Raw genomic sequence first — 17371 nt, 5'->3', positions numbered from 1 at the left:
GAGAGACAAGACATTAGACCTTGCATGTAGATATACACAGTTTATATTACAAATAAAAAAGCAAAAACAAACAAACAAAAAAAAAAACTTAATTATTCAGGGTCGGGACAAACTTTCTACCTGCTCAACATATATATCATCTGTCCAGGATCATCTGCAAATACCCTGCAAAATGAAAACAATGTTTCCATTAAAAACAACTATGCTCACTCGCCCATAAATGGAAGCAAGAATGCAAGAAGCTAAAAAAAAAAACACTAGAAAGAATTTCAAGATACGGAAAAATTTACAGCAAGATCAACTCATGGCAGCGGCAGGTATTAAAGGGCGACTTTAACAATTTTCAACTTGCTTTCGAGGCCATTAGTTTAGCGTGTAAATGTACATTCATGCTTTTAAATTTCCCTCTGACTTCACAATATCAAGTATTTCTCTGCTTCTAGCTGAAAAACAGAATACATCACCCGGAGGAGTTTTTTTTATAATGAGGAGTTCAAATGATGTCATCGGGGGGAGCTCTAGAAAAGCAGGTTGACCATTATGTAGCTGTACTGCCCAAATTAAAACCAAAAGAAGCAAGTTCAAAATTAGTGAGGGCATCCTTTAATGTTATTGATGTTCTCTTGTGGTTTGACCCCTGACATTACATGGCACCACTGCATCCTGACTTTTAACAAAGATTTAACAAAGATCTTTAAAAAAAACAAAAAAACAACAACATTTCACAGAAGATGCCCTGAGCAGGAGAACAGGGCTCTGGTGCAACAGAGAATCTGTCGCACCATTGGCTGGCTGCCAGCACTAGCTGCTAATGCTACTATTTGATCCAGGCCATAATGATAATAAAAAACACGGCTAAGAATATGAGCAAGTGTGGAAATGACAGTACTCATTCAAAACTAAAGAGACAAAGTGAATTTGTCTGATGATGAAGAAACTCTTACAAACATTTGATGAGCAAAATGTAACCAAAGAAACTCATCTCTTACCCATCGCTCCAGTGGTAAAATGCTCGGTCCTGGTAGAACATGGACAGAAAGAGCCACACACTTATTGTCTCGACCCAGAATATAACAAAGAGGAACCATAGTGATGACAGCAGGACTTCACACAACATCCTGGAGGTCTGCAATGACAAAAGACAAAGAACAGAGAGAAGAGATGAGCCGTGGAGTTAAGATCCAAAGTAAACTGATTAGTATTTATGTCTCATTTGTAGTATTCTCCTTTGAATTATAATTTGCAGACAACATGACACAAATGTGTCTTTTTAAGAGATTATAGCTCTTATAGCTTTTAACCCTTTAAGGAAAAGTTGCAAATCATGGTGTTTTACACACTTGTGCAAGAGAAAACATTTGATAGACTTGTGTCCATAAAAAAAAAAAAATCTGTCCATTAATTATGCGGGTTCCAAGTTGTTATCGGGTGAGAGGTTGGGTACACCCTGGACAGGATGCCAGTCGATCTTCACCTAACCTAACATGCATATCTTTTCACTGTGGAAGGAAACCAAAGTAAGAAAAGTGAAATCATTCACACTCCACACTGAAAGGCCAGTCGGCCTGGATTTGAACCGGGTATAATTTCCTTTGATTTTACCAGCCGGGCACATAATTCTTGTTTAATTATCATACATTTTAAATAGGCTAAGCAAAACATTAGAACCACTTCTTCGTATAATGCACTCCAGTACAACTCTAATAACCATGCTGACCTCAATAATAATAAACACATAGCAGAAATATCGCCCGGCAGTTTCAACCTAAAAACTGAACAATTATAACCTTGGAAGTGGAAATCATGGCAGAGCAACTGTATTGGATGGTATCAAGTGGAACACATGGTCACAATGTTATGGCTGATGTATATTTACAATGGGTGGGGGGTTAATAAGAGGTGTGTATAAATAAAATGCTATAAAAGTCACCATAATCATCACCTTATATAATTGCTATGCTTCAACGTTTTTCAACATTGTAGCTAAGAGTTACTGTTAAGTACAATTTAGGTTTAAAGGGTTTAAAATGTTACTTAGCTAACGCTACCTTTGAGCCTAAGCTTACAATAAATGAAACGTACACCGCTGCTGATAAATGTCTTTGATGCGAGGAGAAATATTAAACGCTTGCAGGAAAGTGGTAATAACAAAAGCTAGCTCACTAGCTTCGCAGCTAAAACTGAGCTACAAGTAGCTAATGCTACAGCTAGTAACCAGCCATCTATCGCTGAGGCTACTTGCTTTTAAACTTGCTCCGTTTGTGTAGCTGGCAAACGAGTTAAACCATTTATTAACTGCATTTAACTTCGACGCGATTAGGTGACAGTGAACGCAATTAGCTCATGTTTCGACGATGCAACAGTAAGGAACGATAGCTTAGTTCCAGAAGAAGGGCTCGAGCAACTTTTGTTTTCCAGTTAACTTTTGGAAAATGCAGACAACGCCAGGTTATATTGTTTAACGAAACTAATAAGAATGTAATTCAAGCCAAACGAATACCGATTCGCGCATAGCAACTTACTCAAGTCCCAGACTCTGGAGACAGCATTCCTTTTCTACGGTGGCTGATCATTCACTTTTTGTTTACAGTGCTCGTCACATACCACGATGGATGCATTTCCGCTTCTGGGACTAGTTATAGTGCTGGTTGATTGACTTCCCAAGCTGTGGCCCGCGGCCCCTTCGCAGGTCAGGTCCGGCCTTTTCTTACAATACTCCACCTAACAACATCATGTTGCATGTGAGGCCCAAAAGACAAACACCAAATAAATACATAACTCATCTTTGTTTTCTTTTCTGTTTTTCATTAAAAAACAAACAAAAAATAAACACACACACACGAGGGAAGTTATACTAAAATTACTTTATTACAGCTGATTTCTGTTCAATATTCTTCTGCCAACATAATGGTAAATATAATACAAACAAAATAGTGAATTTGATCCTATTTAAATTTTGTTTTATGAATCTTTTTACACAATTTAAATCCACTTTTAGTACGTAAGCATCTTTTACAAAATATCTTCATAATCTTTCTGACATTCAATAACAAGTCCCACCATCTACAGTATATACTTAATATAGGTTATGAGTTGTAGTGGTAATGTGCCAAAGAAGAATACTGACATCTTCAAACAAATGCAATCTCTTCATAATCTGCTATGTTTTTTTTTCCAAGCCTTTTTACTTTGAGCACTAGACCAGCACAAAATGATTAATTCAATTTTCAATTTAACTTTATTTATATAGTCCCAATTCACAACAGGTTTTAGGTTACATATATTTTATGCCATCAGCCCAATGATAGGTAAAACTATGGTAATGAGACATTGCAGTGGTATCTGGGCTTGGCATAATTTCCAGCCTCAGTCAGTAGGACACATTTTGACATCAAAGTTTAAGTAAAAAGAAAAATCCATATTGGGGTAGAGGTCTTATGTGAATGACATACATAAAAGAACAAAAAAAAAAAAAAGTGTGCTTACTCAAAGGTTGGCATGTATATGTGGTCTGATTCGCTAAATAGTCAAATTCATGACCTTGGCTTTTGACTTAAGGTGAGATACCAATAATGCTAAATACATTCTCCTTTTATTAACCAAATATAAACAAACCAGAAATAAAAATGGTGAATACAACCCGTTGTGTTACAGTGGCTGGAACAAGTAACTTGGCATGAAAAATTAAAGGGTTCCAGGAGCGAACCACATGTAACTTGAAATAATGCATACTTTTTCTAGGTAGGAGATATATACATATACACATACAAAATTGAAGTCCCACCTATTTAAGTGATAGACCCCAGCATTTTTCGTGTTCTCAAACATGATAGGATTATAACACAGTATGACATTCAGAAAGAGCCAGCATTTGTTGAATGCAGCTTTGAATCAGAGTTCACCGGGGACAACAGTTTGCAGTGTTCATGCTCCAAGAAGGCCTGCTGGCTAAATAGGTGGCATATAAAAATAGCGACAGCAAATATACGATGCATTTGTCTGTACACAAAACCCAACAATGAACTGTGGTCAGATAGTTCTATTTTAACATGGGAGGCTGACAGGTTTGCTATTATTAGTGTGATCTGTCAGTTAGTAACGGAACAACTTTTTACGTGCGAGTTTAGATTCAAATGTCTCCTTTAAAAAACAAAAACAAAATGCACACATGAACACTTATCTGCAGCTTTGTGATACAGGAGAACATTCTGTGTATGTGTATTATCTCTGAAGCACTAAGGCCTTTGCAATTAAATGATGTTACATTCTGTGTATAGAAATGTAAAGCTTTCCTCGAACAGAAGCTTTAAAAGGGCTTCTCCAGTGATTTTCCATCAACCGCAAACCAGAGAAAAGGGAGGAGGCTGAAACAAATATTAACAGAGCTAGTAAAGCTGTTAAAGAATTAGCTAAGTGCCTTTTTTTTAAAACCACTTTTATTTTGTATTTGGCCATTTTTACAGTGTGTGTACACTCAGTTTTACTCAGAAGTTACATGTATATGCTACAGAGTTGTCATGCTAGCATGTGCTTGATTCAGTCACTGTTGTTCTTGGATTATGACTTATAACTCATAACGCCGCACCGTTTGACTTTTTAGTGTTACCTATCCAGCCACGAACATTTTTAAGTGTTGCATCTTTCTTAGTAGTGCCAAGCCTGCTGCCATGGTCATGACAATTGCATTAAGTTACCTGCCTGCACATAATGGACAAATTCTGTTCAGTTTGATTATCATAGCCAAAACCAATCCGAAAGGTCTGCGGTATGTTAACATCCTATCTTCACTTACACTGAAAATCTCTCTGCATGAACACATACAGAAGATGACCAACAAAGGCTAGAGTTTCAAAACCAAGTAAAAGGTAACAAAGGAGGGAAATGCTTTCATATATGTATTGTCTGTTGCCTTTTCTGTTTTTGGGTGATTGCTCCTTTAAAGAAAAACAAACAAACAAAAAAAACCCCAAAACAAAAAACCAAACAAACTAAAACATAGCATTTATATGTACCGACAAAACATTACTTCACCAGGTGCTTTGTGAACAAATAATCATTTTACACATATTAAGCTGTATAAAGTGCTTTGAAAAAGGCAGTAGTTTTAAAAGGCACTAATAAAAATTAACAGATCAATACCAGGACTGTTTTTGAAGGCATACAAATTTCCCCACTTTTTTTTTTGTTTTATTGTTTTTTTTTCTTTTTGCTCCTGTAAATGTATACAATGACATTCTCTGTAATGGAGGGGTTTCTAAGTTTACCCCTCAAGTAGCACTGCTCCAAACACCTAAAACTGTAGTTACTGATATACAGAAGTAAATTTCTATTACTTACTACTTCTAAAACTTAAAGCAACTTTCCTGTATAGAAGTAAATAATCTGAGAAAACAATCTGGAACCTCTTGGGCACGGGGTTAAAATAAACTAAACTTAACATACACTGGCACTGATTAGAAACTGATGATGAAATTAAAAATGTTAAACTATAAACCTCAGAGAAGTTTTAAAGGCACTGTGTTAGTGTTGTAATATAAGCCTGAAACATTTATCTGGCTCTGAATTGGTAGTGTCTATTATATGGCTGATTACCAGGAGGGGGAAGAAGAAAAAAAAAAAAAAAAAAAAGAAAATCAGGTACAATAAAAGTATTAAATAAAAGAAGGCATCCGTTTTAGCACAATGACCATTACAGCAGGCTTGTATCACAACAGCTAGGTGAAGAAATCTTGATTAGGTCTGCTGCATTATCCCCCACCATTAAAATTAGTTAATGTTTACCTAAATATGAATTTAGTGAAGGAGGACAGAGGGGAGGTGGGGGGCCTAAACAAAATCAACTCACTGATTGTTTGATACCACCTTTCTCAAGGACATAGTTAACACATGTCAAAGACGTTTAACAGTGGTTCATGTGCAAAATGAGAGCAATGGCTGTGAATAGCACAAAACATATTCTAAAAATTTCATCACAGGAAGCTGTAAATAAAAACAACGGGAGTAATATGCGTTGACACTGACATAATTTGTGTAACATAAATTTAAGGATCTGTATGTGTGCCAATAAACTGCCGTGAGGACGGGCTGTGCTTCTCCCAGCCCATTTGACCTGAGCAATATATATTTCATCACACATCCACATCTGTACACGAGAGAAACTGAGGGAAAGTGTTGCAGAGACACAGAGCAGCAGAGTTCAGCTAAAACCGAGTCCTGCTTTACTGGATTTTTTTTTGCTGGCTTGTACATCTCCGTGCTCAAACTCTGACACCATGGCTGATCTATGTGTAGGAGAGGTGTGACCCATTGGATATTTGAGAAGTGACACTAGAACTCCTGCTCATGGCCTGCTCACTGTGCCCTCCTGAGGGTGTCCTTCCCATTGCTTGGGGGCTGTTCTGTACACCTCCACTCCTGCGGGAAACCAGGGCTGGTGCTGATGGGTGGCCCCACGGTGATGGACCCCCACTTAGCTGCATGCCCTGGCCCCAGCTCTGATGCATAGGCACCCCTCCTGGACTGGAGTGATAGTGGTGATGGCTGCCTTGGTGGCCTGACCCGACACTGCCCCAGTGTGCCCCGTGGGAGCTTCCAGATGAGTGGTGATGGTGACTCCAATTTCCAGGAGCCCCGGGAAAACTATTGCTGAGGGCCTCTGGGGAGATGTTAGATAGCACCATGTTGCTGAAGCCCAGGCGCATACTCTCTGAGTCAAAAGCTTCGACTTCTCGGGCTTGACGTTCCAGCAGACTCCGAATTCGTTCCAAGCGTTCATTCTGCAAGGACATCATTTCCTCCTCAATCTATAGAAAAGATGTTAAAACATTTTTTGTCAATAACAATAATAAAGTTTATGTACAACCACGGCAGCAGATACACTTTACTGCACTGTGTTCTTGCAGACATCCATAAACTAAAGTTAAAATTCAAACAGCTTTGTTACAGCCAACACAATGATGCATATGTAGCAACTATATACCAAAGCTTGCTTGAAATCAACCTCTGTTAAGTTAATTATGTTGCAACATAACACTACATCTTTTAATTTTAATTCCCTTCTGATTTAAAGCATTTTTAAAACCTTAATCTTCACACAGTATAATCACGCAACCTTCTGTTCCAGCAGGGCCCTTCGGAGCGACACCCTCTGCTCCAGGTCCTTCTTTTCACGGTCATGTTGGGCATCTGTCTGCATCTTGATCTTGCTCTGGTAAGCGTTAAGAAGCTCCAGCTCCTGCTGTAGCTGCATCCGTAGGCCTTGGCACTGAGCCTCCTGAGTTTCATCCAGACGAAGCTGAAGACAGAGGGACAATCAAGATCTGAATTCATCCAGTACATACTATTACTGATGTGGACCCACCCTCTAAAGATAGCCAATGTAACATGGATGTTGCCTTTATAGTCTTGGGATACAACTCAGAATTTTCAAACTAACCGCTTGTGTTGAAAGCATCTCATTGATGGAGTGGTCATACTGCTCCGCTAAAATGGCAAGTTTGCGATGCTGCTCCTGCTTCAGCCGTTTCAGGACAGCCTTGTGCTCTGACTTTGGTGTGGTTTCCAGCAGATGGTTCCTTAGTGCTTTGTACTGTCTGGTCTGGATTTTACACGTGTCCTGGAACTGCTTCTTGATCTGTAGCTCTTTGGACTATTATGTAGAGAATAGCAAATAGCACAATCACAATGTTTAAGCAAGTGGAACTGGGAAACATGACATTTAAAAACATATGTCTGCTTTAATTTTTCAATATTACACTATTAAATGGGAGATAAAAGTGGTACACTCACAACTGTGATTCGTTTATTGTACCTATTTTTCCTAAAAGTGGCCATATACAAGATAAAGAATAGGTCTGACAACTGCATATTACACAGTTCTGACAAGTACCTAAAGCTGCACTCGTGATTGCAATTATTATAACTGAAATAAGTAGTACTAGTGAGTATTAAATGTACATGCATGCTATATTCTAACCTTGAGGCTTTTGGGTTGCTGGCGAACCTCCATGATATGTTTGCGTCGAAGTTCCCTCTCCCTTCTCTTGTTATACTCCTGCTGATTGGTGAGCTCTGTCTGGTGCTGCAGGCGGATCAGCTCAGCTCTTGTCTTTTGGATGATGTTGAGCTGGCGGAACTCCAACTCTTGCATGGACTCGTGGTGCCGAAGAAGCATGGCATGCTCCAAGTCCTTCTGGGTTTGACGCTTGTTTAACTCCTAATTGTGTGCACATAAAAAGACAAACAGACATTTTCACACAGGGAAAAAAATAAAGCCACTCTTTTCTGGTTAGGTAACCAATCTCCTATTTAGGATACAGTTTTCCAATTTAGGAGAGTGTACTGACCTCTCGCACTAGGTCCTGTTCAATATTGTGTCGAGCAATCAAGATTCTCCGTTTAAACCTGCGGCACTCCAGCTCCAGATACTGCCTCTGCCTGCGCTGTAAATTGGCCTCCTCCTCTGCCTGGAAGTGTTGGAAGTTCTCCTTCTGCTTGGACAACCACTCCTGCTTTTCTTTCTTAGGTGTTGACTGGTTTTCATTCAGTTCCTACAAAGAAGAAGTAGTATAGTAGGTCACTAGTAGAAGTGAGTTCACGTATTGATAGAAATTAGACATCAAACGTTAATTCTAGGGCTGGGTATCAAACTTTGATACTTTACTGCACAACAAATTTTTCACTCAATACCACATTTCAATACCTAGGGCTCGACATTGCAAGCCTTTCCCATATGTGAAAACAATTTAACTGTATACGCATTCAAACAGATTCTCAGCAGTTTATTAGCACTTAAACAAAGCGGCCAGTTAAATCAGCAGCTGCTAAACACAGACTGGAGAGCTGCAGGACATAAGAGGGTGCACAAGTGAGGTGAGACATTCAGCTCGACATTATCTATGCTGTTTATTGAAACACCCTTTAAAACAAGCACGAATCTGAAGCAAAGCAATAGTTTCAGATTCCCTTGCACTTTCTCAACCACAATTGATGGCCTATGCATTAACATAGCAAGCTTGTTTGTTAATCACTATAAACAAGCTAAACAAAGATGTGTATGCTCACCAACTTGCAGATCCTTTCAGATATGACGGCTTTTCCAACTTATTTTGGAAGCCTGGCCCACGGATTTTAACAGTATAGTGACTGTAAATGCTGCTTTCTGACTTTTTTGTGTGTGCAATTGTGTGTGTTCATGCCACAGCAGAGTGACAGCACAGGGGGGAGAGAAAGAGGGGAGACACATGCAGCTGATCCACAAAAGGATCTTTCTGAATTGAACTTTGAACGTCTGTTGCTAAAACCAGACATTGACATTGTGAAACAAATTCTGCAAACAGCACAAAACTCTACAGTTTTGTGGACATCCTATACGGCAAAGAAAACAACGATTTCTGCAGCATACTTGCATTATGCAACATGTTCTGCCCCCACACTCTATATACAAAGACACCAACCCATGCCCGGATTAAACAGACTAACTCCCCACAAGTGAAAACGATTACAACTCAAAAAGATCGTCTAATGCTCCAGTCCTACAGTAAACCCTGCTGTATGAGGATGAAAACAGCTTCCAGTGGAAAAATGCAAAGATGCTAAAAAAAATTTTTTTGGGCTTAATTTTTTGCAAAATGGATTTATAAACTATAGAAAAATTATTGTTCAATACCAGCTGTAACAGTTACTAAGCTCAAAGGCATGTCTTTTAGGAATAACGTATAAGAAGAAGGACGCAAATGGCTTTCCCCACCTCTTTCAATTGTTCCTTGCGAAGTTTGTACTCCCGCTTTTGGGATTCTAAGAAGCTGTTGAGCTCTTTCTTCTGCTGACTCTGTATATGCTGTTGGAACTTCTTTTCATCATTGGAAAATGTTTTTGCCTGATAGAGAAACACACATCACAGAGGAAGTTCAATCCATGTTTTAAAAAAGCCAATGTAAATGCTAAACCTAAACACATAAATAGATTTTACATCACATACATCTTTCTCCATTGATGCCTGGTGTTTCTTGATTAATTTCTCCATCTCCTGGGCAAAGCTATTCCTCTGGTTCTCCAGCTCCTTGTCCAGACGGAGTCTGTGTTCATCCATCTCAGACTTCAGCTTGTTTTCCAAAGCCATAAGTTGTTTCTGGTGCTGCCGCCTCATGCGCTTGTAGCCCAGTATTTGTTCCCTTAACTCAGAATCCTGCTCGTGTTCCTTAATCTGGCGAGTGAGCTGGCAGACAAAATGCAAAGATTCTTGTGACACTTTTGTTGGCTGGATTAGACTTTTTTTGTGAAAGTGTCAAAGAATGTCAAAAGACTATGTCAAGCTGGATTAAAGCACTTTATTTCTTTACATACTACTTCCTAGCCCTAAAGCATTCAATAATGACAAGGAGTCAAAATATTGCCTTTTAAAAAAAACAAAACAGTTATTTTAGCAATCTCATACATGATCTGCTAAAAAAACAAAACAAATGTTTTTATTACCACTGAGGCTGTGCGTATAGTGGCAAAGTGTTCGCGGTTTCGTTTTGGCCGTGGAGTGTGTGCAGGCGGTGACTGTGGCTCAGTTGGCCGGGTGTGAGGTTCTGGCACTTGATTATATGTCTGTTCCTCCTAAAGGGAAAAAAAATGCACAGGAGGACATTAACACATAATTACTATTACAAATTCTAAACAGTGAACAGCATATAAGACACGGTCTCAAAACAGACTGGAACACAAGTTTCTTACTGGTTTAAGATGTATGACTGAGCTGTTAGACATGACTGTGTGGTCTCCCTCCATGTCCACCTCACTCTTGTCATCACCAGCATCTGTTAGACTGTTAACAGAGCTGCTCTGGGAGCTAGCACTGATTGACATGCTTGGGATGGATTGGTTGCTTCCCACACTGTTCACCGTACCCGTCCTACCCACGCTGTGTTCTGGCTCCTAAAAAAAAAAAAAAAATACTTAAAAAAGACACACACAAACGACATTAATAAGGGTATAACATTGTGCTCTAACAGCATGGACTGATAAAAATACAATCTCCCCAAATCTAGAGATCACAGAAATGAAGAAAGTGACATCCTAAGACCCACATAAAACAGACAGACCTCCTCTTCATCTTGTGCCTCAGTTGTGGGGCCATTGTGAGCTTCTTGAAACAAGATCTTCTTCATTTTTCGATACTGCAGATTGTCCAGCTCCCGCACTGCATCCTTAGTCCGATTTATCAGGTCTATTAGAACGGATTCCGGTCGCTCACGTTGCACGAATGCATGCTGGAGGAAGACCAAACAAGCCTTTTTACATCAAAATCTTTGTGTATTTTTTCTGGTGTAGCTATAAGGATTAACCACAAAACAAAAACATCCTTGTGTTAAAGCTATTTTTATTCATACCTTTAGGAGCTCCTCAGAGTTTGGCCTATCTTGGGGAAATTTCTGAAGGCAAGAATCTACAAAATTTCTAAAATAATCCGTCCTAAAGTTGAAAGATGAGGAAGAAGACAGTCTTAATCATTTTATGGGATTATATAGGAGACAATACACCAGCACATAATATAATTTAACTCACCATTCACTAGACTGCAGCATGGGGCTCTCATTCTGTGCTATATGGTATAAGGCACTCATTGCATTCATGTTGAACAGGGGAGGCTTCCTTTCAGCTTCAAACCAAATAGCAGGTTACACCAAGTAGTCAGAAGTTGTGAAGAAAAAAGTAAAGTTTGAGATGAGAAGGCAAAAATATGTGGTTACTGACACACAAAATGAGCTACATTAACGCTGGCTTAGGTGTGATTCTAAACTTATTAAAAGGAAATCTGCAGATGCAAGCAATGCATCAATGAATACGGCATATATCTTAGGTATTAATTAGGCCATTTAAAAAATTGATCATACCCAATTCAATGCATGTTATTCCCAGAGACCAAATGTCAACCTTTCCATCATACTGGCCCTCATCCATAGCTAAAATTACTTCTGGGGCCATCCTGAGGAAACAATCACATACAGCATAATCAAATTATTTATATGACGATATAATAAAAAAAATCTGGAATCTATAATATACATGTTTTATAGCATACCAGTAAGGAGTCCCGACAAAGGAGTTGGCAGGACAAGCAATGGAGGCAGAACCAAAATCCGCTAGTTTTACCTGCCCTGGTTCTGTCAGCAAGATGTTTCCTGCTTTTATATCTCTGTCAAATACATAAGGGGAAATGAGTTCAGCTCCACACAGAAAACAGACTGCTTGAGGGCATAAGCACTTGGTGCCCTGCATAGTCCTGTATACTTGAAACTCTCACCGGTGAATCAGGTTGTGGGAGTGAAGATAAGCCAACCCTTGAAGAGCACCGTGAGTAATTGCAGCTATTTCAACTTCTTGCAGAGGTTTCTTGTGAACTGGAAAAAAACATGTTGACCAATGACAGTGTAAACCAAGAAAAAGTGACACAGAACAAAATGAAATGGGACATGACCCTTGTAGTTCATAGGTTCTCAACTCACCCTCTAACAAATCTGAAGCAGAGCCCAGACAATACTCCATTACCAACTGCAATCAAATGAAGAGGATTTGTTTTATCAGTTCAATTTTAGTCGCAATGTTTCATCATAAAACTAAACTGACATCATCATGGAGAATCCTACCCAGGCAGTGTGCTCTCGCAGGTAACATCCTTTGTACTCTATGCTGTTTGGGTGTTGTATTCTTTGCAGGAATTTCACTTCCTTGATTATGTCTTGCCATTTCTGTGAAAAACATAAAAAAAGAGACAATCACAAAAACAATGTTCATTGTTAAATATGTCAATAATTATCTGTGAAAATAATTATTATCCTCAAGGTAAGTGGAAGCAAACATACCTCACTGGACTGCTTTCCACTATAGGACATCTTCTTGATGGCCACCACTTCATTTGTTCGCACATCCCGTGCCTGAATATGGACATTTTATATTAGTGTGACATTTATCTTCAATTCATAACTTTCATAATGTGGACTACTGTAGAAGTACCACATTATGGGATACTCATGATAACTTTTTTATTTGCATTATTTGCCTTTAAAGCTTAACTGCCGTCTTTATAGCATTATTAGGTTTGATTATCAAGGTATGTGACCCCATATCCCTAAACATTGTTATAAGTCAATCTGTATTACAGACTCATCTTTATGATCCATAGTTTAACATACTTTAGAAGATGTAGACTCAGTAACGCAGCATGGAATGGTAATAAATCAACAAATGGCGACTTGGTAAATAATTTCTTTTTAAACTGACATAAGCAGAGAATCCTTTCACCAAAAACATCACATTTTCAAACCTGTCGGCTGCTCATATTGCTTTGCAGACACACTCAAACAGTGGTAGTCCTGGACAAAGGCTCTAAAATACTGCTGCATCATTCTCAAATATTCGTTAATGTTTTAAAGGATCAAAATGTGTTTTATTTATAGAACGCCCTCCAACTGCTGAATACTGAAACAAAACAGAATGATTTGTCAAAGCAATCAAACCAATGATCCTCAAGACTACAAGGCATAATGTTATTGTTGTTGTCCTTTCGGCTTATCCCGTGAGTTCAGGGTCACCAAAGCGGATCATTGTCCGCAAGTTGATTTGGCATTTTTTTTTTTTTTTGCTTGTCTTTTTTTACGCTGGATGCCCTTCCTGACCCAACCCTTTCTACCGGGCTTGGACCGGCACTGCACAGCTGGGGATGGGAATGGGCGGTCGGGGGGGGGGGGGGGGGGGGGGTTCGGTGTCTTGCCCAGAGACAGTTTGACATAGAGCCGGGACCGGGGATCGAACCACTCACCCTGTGGTCTGACTCCCTTTACTTCCTGAGCTACACTGCAAAGCCCCCGTTACAAAGACGTAATATTCAAGTCTATTCTGTACATACGGGATTCATGTTACACAGGTCTATGTGCACTTCAATGTGTTTGATTAACTTAACTAGGTTAATGTTAAAGTATAAGCCCTGGAAATATTGTTGTATAGCCAATTGAAGCAACCCTGCACAACTCTATGAGCCAACACAGTAACCTCACTGAAAGGAATGAGAACCCTGCATTTGTCAAACTGAGCATGGCACCATAGTCTTATGCTGTAAAATACTCACAAAGTATACAGCACCAAAACTGCCATGTCCGATCTCACGCAGATCTGTGAAGAGTTTTTCTGGGTCCTCCTTGAAGAAGAGCTCAGCAATTTCGGGGTCCTTCAGGCTCCCCGCCCGACTGTTGTTGGGCATAATTGGGAGTTGGGGGCAATGCCGCTGCCGCTGGCACCTATCTGTGAATGCGACAGCGACTTGGAAGCCCCCACAGATAGCTCATCTGCAGGACAGTGGCCTCATACGTTTTCAGAGCTAAAGTATAAAGAAAACAAGAAAGAGTACATTGAAAACAGGGTAGTGCAGGGTAATGCATTCATATATGCCAAGTATAAATTACAAGGCTTCATTATCAATACTGAACAGAAAACAAAGATGTACAATATACTCAAACAGTGGTTTCAGAAGTTAACATGGATGTTTGATGTTTTTCTCATACATTCCCTGACACTGCTAATGCTATTATATAACATTAACCCTATAAAACACAAAATTAATAAATAAATGTTAAATAATGTGGATGTGAAATATCTGACTGTATGTCTGTGACAGTAGACCGTGTTAACCTGAGCAAGAGAATGCTAAGCAAAACATGAACTGATCAATTATTTCAGCTGCAAATGGCCAGTCAGAAATCCTGAGGTAGCAAGAAATAAGTCTCCTGATTCCATAGAATCTGCAACCACAGTAACAAACTCGGTCGGTTGTGTCTTGACAACCACTTCACACAACTTCAGTGACTTGGTATGCAGACAGACAGATGTGAGGGGGACACAAAGAAGCATCTTACAGCTGACAATCTCCAGCATGAATAAAGAGGCTGAGGTAACAACAAGCTGTTTAACAGTGAGACAGATGAGTAAACTGAGACAAAGTTTTCCAGTGACAGTGCTACTTGTTAAATAGGTTAAAATAATTTGTAAATAGTGGATTCTAGTTATGCTGGTAGTTCTGGTTTTATTTACCTTACTGTGGAGAGATCCATAATCACAACATTGCAATACAAAGTAGATTAATTAATTGTCTGTTGCTCAAACAGAATTGAAAAATTAGCTTGGAAAAAATTTAAAGCAGAATTCTTTTTTAAAAAATGCCTGAGGTGTTTCAACTACGTTACTCCACAAGATGGTATGATGATTACATCTTTATCAACACCTTATTATATAAAACCTAAACTTGTTTAAAAAAAAAACAAATGTTTTGGGTGAACTCACTCTTTGAAACTTACTGAAGTTGAAAATAGCATAAGTGTGTGAATCCACTATCAGGCCTAAATGTTTAATCATTTGCTGCCTATTAAAGAGTCTGTTGTACAGCTTTACTGCTGTAATACAGATGTAGACTGTAAAAAGATCAGTGAGGAAAGTTTACTGAGTCCATGCAGCTCAGATGATCAGCAGCAAACAGATGAAGAGCTGATGCTAGAGTCACAAGACTTCTTTCCCAGCCTGGGAGAAAGAGCCCCCAGTTAAAGCAGACGTCTTTTGTCTCACAACAGCACTGAACACTATTTCACAAAGATGCAGCCACAGCCCTGAAATAAAGCCTCATTACCATGAGGGACTGTGCCTCTTTATTGCCATTGTTCTTCACTACATTGTTGCTTATGAATGAGCTTTGTTGTCATATCTCATGATGGCATTTGAAACTGTGGACACGTGAGCACGAAAGTGAGTGATGATAACTCACAGCTTTATAAAATTGCCTTGCGTTCCAACTAGCACACACATATGCACAAGAATGCGGCAGGACAGGACAACAAAGCTGGAGGGCTGAAATACCCAATCTGTGTCTTCACTGCATCACATTTTCAGTATTTCCTGTTCACACAACCGTAGAGAGGTAGGAATGGGCCCTCGTGAGCATTCTGACTAGTTATTATCTGTTTAACAGCAACACCACGCATCCATTCAGATGTGCAGTGCAATTCAAAGTGAAAAGGGTTTTAGCATAGTATGCAGATAATATATAAAGGTTGCAACTGACATCCCTGTTTAGAAATCATTATGCAATTAAGATAACTGATTATCAATCATGTTGGTAATCTATACACAGAACAGAGTACAAAACACAGAACTGATTCCAATGGCATGTGTATGTATGGCTTACATTAAAGTATAATACTCGAATCGGATGGCAGGTGGCCCAGATCAACCACTAGCGTAATGCTTTTCACCATTTTAAACAAATACTTAAATTAAAATACCGAGGTTTGGTTTACAGCAAACCCACTAGAAGCCTTAAAGTTACCTGCTGCGTTCTAGCATAGTTAGCGTTACCTGTGGCAAACGTAGTCTAATATTAATGGAGCTCTAACAAGTGAAATTGGAGAGAAAGTGAAATTTGCTGAACGTTGTCACTATCAATCACCTGGCTCAGGTGTGGCACAATACAGTCAATGCGATGCAATTCAAAGCAGCACAAAAAAAAACGCATCAAATGCTTCAGGAGCTCCCAACGTCCACTGTAACGTTAATGTCAGCTACACACCAAACTTAACGTTAGCTGAGCTAAGTTACGTGTCACACCATGAGACAGTCCAAGCAATAATAATGGCGTATTTACAAAGTCGAGAATTAAGTAACCACGCTAATAATGTGAATTTAAGCCGATATATTAATTTACCAGAAACTGCTAAGTTAGCACGCTAACCTATGGGATGTTTGCTAAGTTAGCTTAGCCAGTTAGCTGAAACTCACCCTCTTCTGACAGGCCAGGTTTCAGCGCTTTGTAGATTGTCGCTTAGCTAATTCAAAACTGTTTGGGATTTTAAAACACTATTCTTCCCGTCTCGTCCCGGATTCTGCAATATTGTACGCAAAATCCTCGCGGTTCGTAGCGCTGTCAGTCGATTCTAACACAAATATATGGAATTTATTATGGCTTAAAATCCCCACCCTTGAAGTAACTGGGGTGCCAGAACAGTCGAATCCCACTCCCAGGCAGGTCCAAAGATGGCTGCCGAGCGCTCCACCGCCGCCTCCCTTCGTCAAAATACGGTGGGGAGAATGTGAGGGAAGTTCAAACCCCTCTAAAACACCCATAAACAAGCTGCAATAGTATCCGAGGAGTGGTTAGAAGAACGGAGGATTTAACCGATCGCATTTGCCCGGTTAGTAGTTTAGTTCCACTGTAACTGTGCCTGGCTGTCCCTCTTCCTTCGGCATGCTGCATACAGTTCCGCCCTGCCTGTTGCAGTCAACTCTCTCTGACCCAAAAACATCCAGAGGCGGAGACACTGGAGCAAAACTCAGAAACGCTGGGCCT

General features: G+C 39.5%; 1 protein-coding gene across 2 annotated transcripts; it reads right to left on the bottom strand.

Moving 5' to 3' along the window:
- Positions 1-2849: 2849 nt before the first annotated feature.
- Positions 2850-17304, bottom strand: taok1a (TAO kinase 1a). 2 transcript variants are annotated; one of them, XM_067507543.1, is made up of 20 exons: positions 17002-17304; positions 14111-14359; positions 12849-12920; positions 12633-12734; positions 12492-12537; positions 12290-12386; positions 12068-12181; positions 11880-11971; positions 11551-11644; positions 11376-11457; positions 11073-11255; positions 10720-10920; positions 10474-10602; positions 9980-10216; positions 9749-9877; positions 8346-8549; positions 7976-8215; positions 7436-7648; positions 7112-7294; positions 2850-6803 (listed from the first exon to the last, which is right to left on the bottom strand). In XM_067507543.1, the coding sequence occupies exons 2-20, from the start codon at positions 14240-14242 to the stop codon at positions 6282-6284; spliced, it is 3072 nt and encodes a 1023-aa protein (XP_067363644.1). In that variant the 5' UTR covers positions 14243-14359; positions 17002-17304; the 3' UTR covers positions 2850-6281. The 2 variants fall into 2 exon arrangements, with proteins under 2 accessions (XP_067363644.1, XP_067363645.1); XM_067507544.1 differs by having other exon boundaries at positions 11088-11255.
- Positions 17305-17371: the final 67 nt, after the last annotated feature.

Source organism: Channa argus, chromosome 6 (genome assembly GCF_033026475.1).
Source record: "Channa argus isolate prfri chromosome 6, Channa argus male v1.0, whole genome shotgun sequence".
NCBI lineage: Eukaryota > Metazoa > Chordata > Actinopteri > Anabantiformes > Channidae > Channa > Channa argus.
This window is presented reverse-complemented; position numbering and strand designations above follow the sequence as displayed.

Excerpts from the sequence above, each read along its gene's own strand:
- taok1a (XM_067507543.1), bottom strand. The coding sequence starts at position 14,242 with ATGCCCAACAACAGTCGGGCGGGGAGCCTGAAGGACCCCGAAATTGCT. Across the intron at positions 8,216-8,345 it reads AACAGGACCTAGTGCGAGAG|GAGTTAAACAAGCGTCAAAC; the intron begins GTCAGTACACTC and ends GCACACAATTAG. Across the intron at positions 7,649-7,975 it reads AGCAACCCAAAAGCCTCAAG|TCCAAAGAGCTACAGATCAA; the intron begins GTTAGAATATAG and ends TCTACATAATAG.